Raw genomic sequence first — 13,614 nt, 5'->3', positions numbered from 1 at the left:
TCTCTCAACATTAACACAGTACTTTGACCCTGAGCCTATTCTGCTCAATGGACAGTGGTTTCAGCTTATGAAACTGATGAAGGGTATCAGGTGAAGATGTTACAAGGAACAAAAGTTTCCCTGACTAACTTCATATCTAATATCTATTTATAATATGCAGTTTTTCCTCAGTCAGTAATATATAATTCTGAATATAACCAAGGTGGAGTCAGGGCTCTAATATTTGTTGGTACATATGACTTAAGATCTCAGAGAATTTAACGAATTTTCCTATAGGAATTTTTCTTATGTTAGTGAAACATTATTTTTAAGGGTAATTATTTTGCCTTTATGTCAATTTTATTAAAATCTTGAAGCAACTTTAAATATTGTGTCAAAATGAGTTAGATATATTCAGTTTGTATGACAGCTATTCAGTGATAAAGGATGCTGATTATATTTTCATGACAGAAGGAATACCACTTCACACTAGTAAAATGTGACTTTGCTGCCTTGTAATATATCAGAATAGTGACTACAAACTAGGGACTGTGGGCCACTTGCTAGCTTAGTGACCTTGGAGAAATCACTGACAAATTTTAGCTTCAGTTACTATTATCTCTAAAATGGAGTGGGTTTGTTGAGAAGAAAAATTGCTCTGATCAGTGTATACTAAGTGCCCGATAAATGTTCCTTTTACTCTCATCTGTGAGAGCAGAGTTTTTCTTTGGCATCTTGTACTGAAGATAGTCCGTGCATAAAGAAATGTCTATGTTGGGTCTAGTTGCTCTAGGCACCTAGGATAAAGGTGTAGGGAGTCAAAATTAGTGTCAAGGCCTGCTGATGGGAAGCACACACAATGATAGAGGCAACATTTGATTCTGAAGTTTTTAGTAGTAGTTTTATTGATAAATTTTGGATACATATTTAAAGATGGAAATAGTAAGTCTGGTCTATTAATATGTATCATCCAATTATAAAAGAAAGGTAAATTTTTGTAACATGTTTTATTTCACTGACTTCTGGATTTTAAAATTCTTTTGGGCATTTACTGAATGTTAACTCATTCTTATCTGTTACTAGGGCCGAGGGTCTGGATTCCCAGGTAAGCGGAGACCTCGTGGTGCAGGACTGTCAGGACGAGGTGGCAGAGGCAGGTCTAAACTGAAGAGTGGAATTGGAGCTGTTGTATTACCTGGGGTGAGACTTATATTCTTATTATTCCAGTACCAGTTAATGGTGATGCTGCCATTTGTAGCAAGTTGTTTTTATCCTGAGAGTCCCAGGAATAATCTCATACGTTTACATTTTGCCATGTTTCTGCTTGATAATAGTGGACTTCGTTTTATTTTGAAAGTTTGCTCAGGTGGTTTTGTTTTCTGATTTGTCATCCTTTTCTTCCTTTTTTTTTTTTGACATCTTTTTATGCCAACCTTCTACACGAGAGAATTTGTAGTGTATTTTCTTTCTTTCTTTCTTTTTTTTTTTTTTTTATTAAAAATATACTATTATTGATAGCCGGGCGGTGGTGGCGCACGCCTTTAATCCCAGCAGTCGGGAGGCAGAGGCAGGCGGATCTCTGAGTTCAAGGCCAGCCTGATCTACAGAGTGAGTTCCAGGAAAGGCGCAAAGCTACACAGAGAAACCCTGTCTCGAAAAAAAAAACCAAAAAAAAAAAAAAAAAAAAAAAAACAAAAACAACAACAGCAAAATACACACACACACACACACACACACACACACACACACTAATATTGAATTCTATTTTTAAAGATTATTACTTCATGTCATGTGTATGGATATTTTTCTGAATACATGTGTACCACGTGTATGCCTTGTGCCCTAAGTATTCAGAAGAAGAAATCAGATCTCCTGGAACTAGATGGTCGTGAGCCATTTTGCATGGCTGCTGGGAATTGAATTTAGGTCTTCTGCAAGAACACTATTAACTCTGTTTAGCATTCTCTCCAGCCCCTATCTGTTAGATTGGCATTTAAAGTTATTTTTTATTTCAGTTGCTATAATTATTATAAATAAGACCTATAGAGAAAAACTAGAAAGGTTGTAGATTAATACAAATTTGAATGATGGCCAAGATTGCATGGCTATTTTGGATTGATAAATGTTTACTGATTGGCACATTTTGAGGTTTCCTGTTGATGTGCATTGAAAAATCTATTTGAGCTGGGTGGTGGTGGTTCACGCCTTTAATCCCAGCACTCGGGTGGCATAGATAGGCAGGTTGAACTCTTGAGTTTGAGGCCACCCTGGTCTACAGAGCAAGTTCCAGGACCACCAGGGATGCACAGACAAACCTTGTCTCAAAAAAACCTGAGAGACAGAGACAGACAGATAGACAGGGATGCACAGACAAACCCTGTCTCAAAAAAATTGAGAGAGAGACAGAGAAAGACAGAGAGAAAGTAAGATATTTGAACTGGGTATGTTGGTGCACTCTAATCCCAGCATTAAGGAGGCAGAGGCAGGCAGATCTCTTTGAGTTCAAGGCCAGCCTCATCTATGTAGAGTTGGGGGGGGAGGGAGTGTTGAAACGGATTTATTTCTGGGCATAGTGGCTCACACCTTTAATCATAGAACTTGGGAGGCTCAGGCAGGTGGATCTCAGTGAATTTGAGGCTTACTTGATCTACAGTGTGAGTTCCAGGCTAACAGGAGCTACATAGTTAGACCCTGTCTCAAAACAGTCAAATTCAGAACAAAACAGACTTATTGAGACATAGTTGGTATAAGGGTACAGATATTTGAATACACAATTTAATAAGTTTTGGTGTGTATAAACCCTGAAAACTATAGTCTAATCAAAGCAGTGAAGACATTCATCTCTTAGATCCTCTGAAATCCTTCTGGTTCCCCAGCTTCACCTCTAACCTTTCTCCCCAAGCATGACTGATCTGAGTTTGTTGTAGCTCATACCTGTAATATTAGCACTTGGGAGGCTGATGCAGGATTGGTGCCAGTTCACATATTTTAAGCGTAGAGTCTTGATTTGTCCCTTGGTCATGCCTCCAGGTTAAATATTTAGGTTGATTAATGGTTTCCCTCGAAGTCATCAAGGGTTTTTATGACTTTAAATTGATGTTTGCCCCTTGATCATAACATCACACTGATACTATCAATTAAAACTTACTTTATATGTGTTTGAATTTAAAATGTTACATTAACATATTTTTAGCTGAAATTTCATCTATTCTCCAATAAAATTATTTTATGTTTTGACCTTGACTGTAACATGTTCACTGTAGGTTCTAACCTTTTTCAGAACAGAGGATCATATTTTATTATTTTAGTATTGACCTCCTCGTTCCCTGCTACTACGTCTAATTCAGAGCTTTTGCAGGAGCCGAGTGTGTAATAAGAATCCAATTGGTGCCTAGTTGGTTTGGGGAAACATAATCAAGTTCAGAAATGAGCAGCCATGGTTGGTAATTGTTTCGCTAATACTGACATTTTGATAAGCTAATCATGACATTCTAAAGTGGTGCCATTTAGTAGAAATGAATAGGAAACACATATGCAATTTAAAACTTCCTGGGAGTCACATTTAAAAAGTTATAGTGAACTAACAAAGTTAATTTTAATGTGTCCTATGACTCCTATATTTAAATCATTACCATTTCCCCATGTAATGTATATAAGGTTGATAACAAGCTATTTTTATATTCTGAGCTTGGTTCTGAGTCTTTGATGACTGCTGTTTGTATTATAATATATCCCAGTTTCAACTAATCACATTGCAGTTCTCAAGTATGACCAAAAGTGATATGCACATACTTATATATGCTATAATTTTATAGTTTCTTGATTAGAATTTCTGAGTAATTAAGTATTACTAAAGACAGGCTTTGGGGTTCTCATTTGTCCTTATCTGTGGCACTTGTATGTCTAAAGTAATAACTCAGTGAATTGAAAAAAAAATCATAACTTTTAATTTGGGAGATAGGTTCTTGCTATGTAGCCAGGCTAGCCTCAACCTTACCATCCTCTTGCCTCAGCTTCCTGAGTGCTGTGATTATTGGTATATACCACCATGTCTGACTATGAGTAAAAGTATTTTTTAGTTAATATTATTTAGAATTGTCTAGACTGACCCAAACAAAATTTATATTTTGGATAAGAACAAGTAAGTAATGTAATTTTTTTTTTTTTTTTTGGTTTTTCGAGACAGGGTTTCTCTGTGTAGCTTTGCGCCTTTCCTGGAACTCACTTGGTAGACCAGGCTGGCCTCGAACTCAAAGTAATGTAATTTGATGTTTCATATTTTTGCTTTTTATAGGTATCTGCTGCAGATATTTCATCAAATAAAGATGAAGAAGAAAATTCTATGCACAATACGGTTGTGTTGTTTTCTAGTAGTGACAAGTTCACTTTGCATCAGGTTTGAACTTATTCTTCTGTTTTTCAGTTCTTCCCCATATTAATCTGTCCCATTGCCTAGGTATCATCCAGTTAGGCTATAGTGCTATGATAATTAAGAATATATTTTTAAAATCTAGGTATTCTTAGCTTTATGTGCAATTTAAAATAGTTTTACATGTTGTTAAATTTCAGGATATGTGTGTGGTTTGTGGCAGTTTCGGCCAAGGAGCAGAAGGAAGATTACTTGCCTGTTCACAGTGTGGTCAGTGTTACCATCCATATTGTGTCAGTATTAAGGTAATGTGCTTAAGTTAAATGAGTTAACAAAAGCATTTCTAATAAAGAATCCTATCTATCTATCTATCTATCTATCTATCTATCTATCTATCTATCTATCTGTGTGTGTATGTGCACACACAGAGGACAGCTTGTGGGAGTTGGTTCTCTCCTACCATATATATGGGTCCTGAGGATCAACTTAGATTATCAGGCTAGCACTCCAGGTTATTTCACTAGTCCCAACAAATGCATGCATATTTTGATTTTGTTTAAGCACTAATATGGTTCTCTCAGTTCTTAAAATTAATCATGTATCTGTTATATGTAACGACAATATTTAAATCAAGTATTTGTTGCTATAATGCGTATGTGGTGATATTTTAGTACTTTAAATACTGTTTTTAAGTGTTACCTCAATAAATTATCTCCCCCCAAAATAGTCTGTGGTCTTGAATTATGCATATTTCCTTTGGTTGTATTGAACATAAAAACGTAGGTATATATTCTTAAAGCAATTTGTCTTATGACTGTTTGCTGAGACATTAGTTTTACTTTCATTTTTTTATTTTTTCAAGACAAGGTTTCTCTTGTATTATGTTAATATAGTGATGTCACCATGTCATATAGTCTCTAAAATACTGTACAACTGTGAATAAGTTAAGGTGCAGCCAACAAATTAGCCCTTAGCAGTATCAGTGGTACAAAAATAGACAGTTTTTAGGCACACATGGAAGTCGCATGGCGCTTCCCCTCATCTGTGAGCATTCCCTTTCCTGGTCTCAGGACTATACCCAATCACCTGGTCACTAGTGTCTTCACACTCACTCTAAATTGGTTGAGATATACTTTTTTCAGCCTTGGGTGAACTTTGGACATTGTTCTGCTTACAGATCTCCAGTAGGTGTTCTTTCCTTGGTATAGGTCTTTATTATGTCTTCTACATGTGTAACACTTATTTTTTGTGACCTTTTACTTTCCCATAGTCTATCCTGAGGATTCTAGTTGCCTCAATTTTCTGATCTCTTAGAATATCTTAAAAACTCAGCAAAACTGTTGGGACATTGTCTTATCTCTCTAGGTGGCTTCGACATTGTCTATCAGCAAAGTATCACAAGACTCAGCCTTATGTTTCCTCTCTTTCAGAGGCTACATTCTTATTCTGTATGATTTACAGTTTAATACACTTTGCCAAGTTATATCAGATTCTTGAAAATCTTCAACTTTATCTCACACTTGTTCTTGTAATCTGGGGCTTGGCACATTGTAGGCTGCTGCCCAGTTTGCACTCACACTTTTATCGGAATATAGCAGTGCTCTTTGGTTGCACTTGTTTATAGTGCAATAGAAGTTGCAATAGACCACAGGGCCCACAAAACCTCAAATACTTGCTGCCTGCACACTTGCAGAATATGCTGTTTACTGCACTATTTCACTCTGCTTTTCCTTTAAGGCTCTTCTTCACTTGGTAAATAATCTCTTATAATTGGTAATTTCAGACATTTTAAAGAAGTCAATATGGTAAATCAAAGTGATAAGGAGACTTGTTTAAATATCAAAACCCCAGTCTTATTTAGCTGTACATCTGCAACATACACTTACTTCTTTCAAGCCTTTTCTCTTGTGCATAATTCTATAGTTCTCAGTAATAAGCTGGTGCCACTGCTTTATCAGTGTCTGAGATTCCTGACTCACTATTCTGAATACTCAAATTCAGGTTTAATTTTGAACATATGGTTCCTGCTTTCCTATTACATCTTCATGGTACAGTGTCACTGCAGTTAAATCAGAAAAAATACTGGCTATGATGCAGTAAATGTTCACTGTAGATCTAAGTTATGAACTGTTACTATTGTCTTTTTCTGAATTTTTAAAAGGAAGAATATAATCATAAGTAACTCTCCATTCTTGTTTTATTGTTGATTTTAGCCTATTGCAATACACTATCCTATCAGATTACTTTCTCAAATACCATTTTCCTGGGGTAATGCTGTATTGCCTTGCTGTAATCTGTGCCCATAGCATCCAGTGTATGGTTCTTTGCACTTTTTTTTACTTTCTTGTACACAGTCCTTTGGCCTTTTCGCGGGTCATGTCCTTACTCCATTCCACATATTTCTAGGTGAATTTTAGGAATATGCAGGAGGTGAATTTCTAATTCATATGTATGTAAATGACATTCTGCCTTTTTACTTAGTGACTCATTTAGCTAAGTATTGTGCTTTGCACAAGTATTTTCTTGTATATTGTGGACGTTGTACTATTCTATTTTAACATCTGCAGTGGATGGAATGGTATTTTTACCATGTACCTTTGTACTTTTGTAATAAATAAGACATTCTTATAGACAGTTGTTCCTCTGAAATCAATTCAATTTCCTGCCTAGTAGCGTTTAGACTTTCTCATTCTTCAAGATATGAATTTTCAGTATATACCTTTACTCTTTGCTATTTCATTGTGACTTGGGAGCTTTATGCTTTTCAAGATCTTTAGGAAGTAGTTTCTGAGTTCCCAATTCTCCATGGTATAGCTTCTTTGAGGACTTTATTAGGGATGTAGAGATTCTCAAAAATCCTGCAACTCATGTCTTTGAAACAGAAAAATAAAAGCATAAAGGTTAGTTCTGTAAGTCCCAGCTTCATGACCTGAAAGACCATAAAATGTCCCTTAGAATTTAGTATTTTGCTGTGGTAATTTTTCCCTCTCTTATTTATTTGGTAGTTAAATTCTCATACCATTACCGCAAATATCAAAAGTATGAATTCTTAGAAACGTCATACATAGAGATTTTGTTGATGTAGTTTCAAATCTTGTCAATAGTAGTAAGGCAGCTTACTCAATTTTAAAATCCAGTCACCATATGTGTGAAAATAATAGGATTAAATCTGAAGCACAGAGTTGTTATATGGGCTCAAATGGTGTTAAAAATATGCACCACTTGTGCTAACCAGGTGGGCTCTTAAATGTGTGGGGATGTGCCTTCCTGAGTATTGCCACCCATACTTCTTACCTGCTCCTGTTCTGTATATATGTACTCAAGCACAGTAATAATACATGCACTGTACTATTAGACAAAATGACTTCTAAGTTAAATAAATAAATCATGGTTTTTTGTTTTTTTTTTCCAGATCAGTAAAGTGGTTCTTAGCAAAGGTTGGAGATGTCTTGAGTGCACAGTGTGTGAGGCCTGTGGGAAGGCGACTGACCCAGGAAGACTCTTGCTGTGTGATGACTGTGACATAAGTTATCATACCTATTGCCTAGACCCTCCATTGCAGACAGTTCCCAAAGGAGGCTGGAAATGCAAATGGTACCCTAGGATTTATGTTACCTTGTCATTCTTTCAAGTTCTGAACTTCTACTTATCATGTTGTTCTTATAAAGTATTTGTGTGTGCCTAATCATACACATTTGGCATGATACGTATTACTAAAATTTATTAGAAAAATTTCCACATTTATAATATTATTTCCTCTTATTCTGTGCACTTGTAGCATCCCAAATTGTCATAATTGAATATAAAATAAACTTGAGACTTTTGTGGGGGATTTGGATTTCAGGTGTGTTTGGTGCAGACACTGTGGAGCAACATCTGCAGGTCTGAGATGTGAGTGGCAAAACAATTACACACAGTGTGGTCCTTGTGCCAGCTTGTCTTCCTGCCCCATCTGCTATCGAAATTACAGAGAAGAAGACCTCATTCTGCAGTGTAGACAGTGTGATAGGTACTGTGCCTTTTTATCTCCTTTGCTATCTTCTCAAGCCTTTTTCTCAAATATAGTGAAAGGAACTTAGAAAATTACTTCCCTTGATCATAAATTTTGGGAATAAAACTTTGCTTTGTAGATTTTTAGTCTATTAGAAGCTTCCATACTACTTTAATATTTTAAAAATTTCAAAATTGGACACTTAAGGTTTTCAATTGGGGGTGTTTGTTGGTTTATCAGTCTCTTGAAATTAGATGCATAATTAGTGCTTGCATATGCATTTTCTTATGGAGAATTTCTGAATCTGGTAAATTCTAAAAATGGTCTGATATACACACTTTCTGTCTGTCTGTCTATCTATCTATCTATCTATCTATCTATCTATCTATCTATCTATCTATCTAATTTTTCCCCTAAAGCTCTAGATCTTATACCTGAATATTAGGTACAACCTTTGGTCTTCCTAACTAGTATGTGCACCTTTAAACTGCAGACTGCTTCCTTGTTTCAGTACTGTTGTCAGTTCAGCACTGTATGCAAAGTGTTAGTTTTAATTCACCAGTGGTACAGTATTCTTTTCAAATAAGTTGTGTAATTTTTGTAGCATTCTACTAGCAAACTGTTCTAAAGCAAGGTCATGATCACTTGATACATACGTACGTATTTGTTCCTAGTTTGATGCAGTATGTGGCACATATGCATACACTTGTCTCTGTACTCTTCTGAATTCCTGCTTGACCTGGCTGGCTTCATTGCTGTCTTTGACTTTCAGCATTTGATCATGAGTGGATCTGTCCTTCTAACAATGTGCATTTGCTTCTTCCTTAATATTTATTCTCATTTCTTTTCTTCACTACTCAGCACAAGGAAGAATATTATGAGTTAATAGGGATAGTTAGGGGAAAAGACTTAGACATTTGAGTCTTGGGACTTTTAAATTTGAGGACTGTCAACCACTGTTGTGATTTTATAAAGAATACAATTTCTAGAATATTCACTTCTTTTAAATGTGGTCTTTTTAGGTGGATGCATGCAGTTTGTCAAAACTTAAATACAGAGGAGGAAGTGGAAAATGTAGCAGACATTGGTTTTGATTGTAGCATGTGCAGACCCTATATGCCTGCATCAAATGGTAAGATAACAACATGAACCATGAGTTTGTGTTGCCCTGTATCTCCTTGATTTGTGAAATAGAAGTTGTTTTGTGCTATAATACACTTCCTATCCTAACTTTATTAAAACAGATTATATAAAGAGAGAAAATGAAGCATATACACATTAGATATAAAATATAATTTTGATCTCAAGGTTTAACCTCTTGGAGTTAATTGTATTCAGAAATCCCCCACTCACTTTCTGCTGGTTTTCTTCTTTATGCCCCTTATTTTGAGTGTAGTAGCGGGCACTAGTAGTCCTAGCACTTGGGGAAGCTGAGGCTGTGAGATAGTGAAGCTGAGCTAGCCTGCATTACATGATGCATACCAGGCCAGGTTCAGCTATATAAGTAAGAGCTTGTCTCAAAAAAAAGTAAAAAAAAAAAAAAAAAAACTCATCAGTGAAAGAATCCCTTTGAAAACCAAAAGCTACTTTTGGGGTCAGGATGGAACACATGGGTATAGTACTTGACTGGCATGCACAAGGCAGTCCCTCCCACCCACATGCACAGAATTAACATCCTATGATAGACATTTGTTGAATGATACATGTACAGATACTGACATTTTAATCCTGTATAAGTCATTGTTTTCTCGGATACTTCCTGAGTTGTTGTTTTTCTTTTCAGTGCCTTCCTCAGACTGCTGTGACTCTTCACTTGTGGCACAAATTGTCACAAAAGTAAAAGAGCTAGGTAAAATTTGAAATGGTTTTCTTTTAGAAAAAGCATATACTAATTCTTGATGCTTATATGAATTAAGTGAATTGTTTGATATTAATTTCTAGAATTAATATAGAAAATGTTGATATTAGCTCCTTTTGCTGAAGTAGTATTCCTATAAGTTTCTGAAAATAATGAAAAGAATAGCTCTTTGGATTAACTGTTAGTGTCCTGCTTGCCTTGACTTTAGTTGGGGACTGTTCTTGCTTAGTTGTCAGCAGAAAAAGAAAGCCTACATAAGTAAGCATTCATTTAGTACTAAGGAATATTTTATAATTTTTTTCTGATAACTTAGAATCACCGGTGACATGACATTTTTATGAGAGATTTGTTCTTTTAACTGATATTGACAGCATTTCTGATACAAAAATTTGTATTGTATTGGAGTTGTTTTAATAAACAAGTGTTCAAATTAAAGGTTTGAGTCTGAAGAATTTATGGTCTTATTATTAATATTTTAGCTAGCATACATAACAGTGGCTTCATTATGGCTTTTTCGCCCATATATATTATTGTACTTGAGGGTGCAGGATCTTTACAAAATTTCTACCTACCTGTGTAAGTCATCATATTGATTCTAGTTTTCCAAATGGACTTCTGGAGTACTTTTGTTTCTCTTGCGTAAATTGGTCCTTATATTTTGGTCTTTACAAGGAAAAGGCTTATTACTGAGCAACTGCAGCAGCATCTGTAGCTTCAGTGTTTTTGATACATGAAAGATAAAATACTTTTATTTATTTATTTTTTGTCAACATACAGCCTTTCTGCCTGTAGTCCTAAAAGGTGTTCAGTGTTAACTGAACATCATCAGTTCATGCATTTTGTAGATATTTGCTGAATGGATGTGTAGTTGCATTTTCTTACCATGTAGATTTTGGAATATTAATCAGCTTATCAGTTTCAGATGAAAGCTTTAAGTTGTATTCTTGGGGTTTTATAATTTTAGATCCACCTAAGACCTATACCCAGGATGGTGTATGTTTGACTGAATCAGGGATGACTCAGTTGCAGAGTCTCACAGTTACAGTTCCAAGAAGAAAACGGACAAAACCAAAATTGAAATTAAAGATTATAAATCAGAATAGTGTGGCTGTCCTTCAGACCCCTCCAGACATCCAGTCAGAGCATTCAAGAGATGGTGAAATGGATGATAGTCGAGGTAATACTCATTTATTTTCCTTGAGACACATATACAAGAATTAGTGTATAATATAACTTCTGAAAGATATATATTTGTAAGGGTTAGTCATACTTAACTTAGTCAAGCTTAAGGTACCCCTTGTTTGGACACTTCTCCTCTTCAAGTGATGTTCTTAGACTTGCATTTGCATATTTTCTTGTATTGAAGTGTTTTTGTGATCGAAATCTCTAAGAGCATTGTTTGTGAAGCTTGTAAGTAGGGACATTCAGAGTGATTCACTTCAGTTTGCTGGAATGTCAACTAAACCCTCCTCTAAGCTTTGTAAATTGGGGATTCAAAAATGGTTTCTTTATCAGAATAGATACCATATGATTTTTCTGTCTGAACTTGTGAGGTAACAAAATAATTTTAGTAGCATCATTAAGTATAGCACAGAGTAGCTTTGTTTATTTCTAAGAATGGTCAGTTTTGATGTCTTTATTTTGGAGTGATTATTTGCACCTGACTCAGAAATAAAGCCATAATCATTTTCCCATCATGTTTTATCATTTAGTAGTATTTCTTTTTTTTTTTTTTTTGGTTTTTCGATATACTGTGTAGCTTTGTGCTAAAAGACTATTTATATTATATGTCTGTAGAGAACAACAGAAACAAACATTTGGGAAGATTTATGAAATTTTATCCTGTTGGAGATGTGATATACTAATAGGCCAATTTACTCTTGGCACATTTTTTTTTTTAATGATTTGTCCTTATTCTTCACATGTCTCATTTTTCCAGTGTTCTTCAGATTCCTTAGCTGAATGCCTTCATTCTCATCAAAGACAAAAACAAAACCCTATTCCAACCTTACCTTTGGGGAGGTTCCTTTTTTGAATTTTTAATTTTTTTATTTTATGTGTATTAGTGTGTGTATGCCTGTGTGAGGGTGTCAGGTACCCTGGAACTGGAGTTAAAGACAGTTGTGAGCTGCCATGTGGGTGCTGGGAATTGAACCCAGGTCCTCGGGAAGAGCATTCAGTGCTCTTAACCACTGAGCCATTTCTCTAGCCCCAAGGGAGGTTCCTTTTTGGCAAGTTATATATGATCAAATGAAAAGCATTTGTAAGTCTTATAAGTTAGTGTAGATTGAATGGTCACACTGGTTGATGAACTATCACCTCTTTTTTTTTTTTTTTTTTTTTTTTGGTTTTGCGCCTTTTCCTGGAACTCACTTGGTAGCCCAGGCTGGCCTCAAACTCACAGAGATCCACCTGGCTCTGCCTCCCGAGTGCTGGGATTAAAGGCGTGCGCCACCATCGCCTGGCTCATTTAGTAGTATTTCTTAAATGTGTATTGTATAACAGATGTGGGAAATTATGTCAGTGGGCAAAATAGGTAAATCCTGGATCTTATATCTTGTTGTTTAAAGACAAGTTGCTTTAAATAAATTTGATTGATAGGTATCTTATGAGCTCTTTGTTTCCTCTTTCTTAATCAGCATGTCATACTCCCTGGGAACACAACACTGGGTCATGCATCATAATTCCTACCCCCATCCTGAGGCACTTAATCTTTTCTTTTTACTTCTCAGACACTCTAGGGTTCCTGTTCTTTTGCTTTACTTCTTTTGTTTGGTTGGTTTTTTGTTTGTTTCTTTTTGTTTGTCTTTTTTGGTTAAGGTTTCTGTATTTGATAGACTTGCCCAGTTTCATCCATACATTTACTTTTTCCAGAAGGAGAACTTATGGACTGTGATGGAAAATCAGAATCTAGTCCTGAGCGGGAAGCTGTGGATGATGAAACTAAGGGAACAGAAGGAACAGATGGCATAAAAAAGAGGAAAAGAAAACCATACAGACCAGGTAGAGTATGTCAACTAGACACATGCTTTCTCTCTCTCTCTCTCTCTCTCTCTCTCTCTCTCTCTCTCTCTCTCTCTCTCTCTCTCTCTCTCATATGTGTATGGGTGTTTTCTGCAAGTGCATCTTATGAGTTCCTGGTACCCACAGAGGCCACTAAGAAGGTGTCAGCCCTGGAGATGGAGCTAAATAATAGTTGTGAGCCACCATGTGGGTGCTGGGAATTGAATCAGGGTCCTCCAGAAGAATGGCTAGTGTTTTTAATTGCTGAACCATCTCTCTAGGCCCCAAGCTAGATATTTTAATATAACAAAACTTGGCTAATTTACTTATAACAATTACAACAACAGCAATAAAAATGACTTATAATTCAAATAACCAAGAGTATGTGTAGCCTCTTACATGGAACTGATGGAT

At 35.8% G+C, this 13,614-nt stretch overlaps 1 protein-coding gene across 15 annotated transcripts in view; it reads left to right on the top strand.

Annotated features, from left to right (window-relative positions):
* Kmt2c (lysine methyltransferase 2C) overlaps positions 1-13,614 on the top strand; it is a 230,470-nt gene that overhangs the window by 137,905 nt on the left and 78,951 nt on the right. For all 15 annotated transcript variants that reach the window (XM_052719471.1, XM_052719463.1, XM_052719473.1 and 12 more), the window contains 9 exons: positions 1,063-1,179; positions 4,274-4,375; positions 4,549-4,653; positions 7,761-7,942; positions 8,193-8,357; positions 9,362-9,471; positions 10,123-10,188; positions 11,162-11,374; positions 13,072-13,200. In XM_052719471.1, the coding sequence (XP_052575431.1) occupies positions 1,063-1,179; positions 4,274-4,375; positions 4,549-4,653; positions 7,761-7,942; positions 8,193-8,357; positions 9,362-9,471; positions 10,123-10,188; positions 11,162-11,374; positions 13,072-13,200 (1,189 nt within the window). The remainder of the gene's footprint in view (positions 1-1,062; positions 1,180-4,273; positions 4,376-4,548; positions 4,654-7,760; positions 7,943-8,192; positions 8,358-9,361; positions 9,472-10,122; positions 10,189-11,161; positions 11,375-13,071; positions 13,201-13,614) is intronic.

This window comes from Peromyscus californicus, unplaced genomic scaffold (genome assembly GCF_007827085.1).
Source record: "Peromyscus californicus insignis strain IS unplaced genomic scaffold, ASM782708v3 Scaffold_6__1_contigs__length_162567912, whole genome shotgun sequence".
NCBI lineage: Eukaryota > Metazoa > Chordata > Mammalia > Rodentia > Cricetidae > Peromyscus > Peromyscus californicus.
Note: the sequence above shows the minus strand (reverse complement) of the source record. Positions and strands in the feature narration are given on the sequence as shown.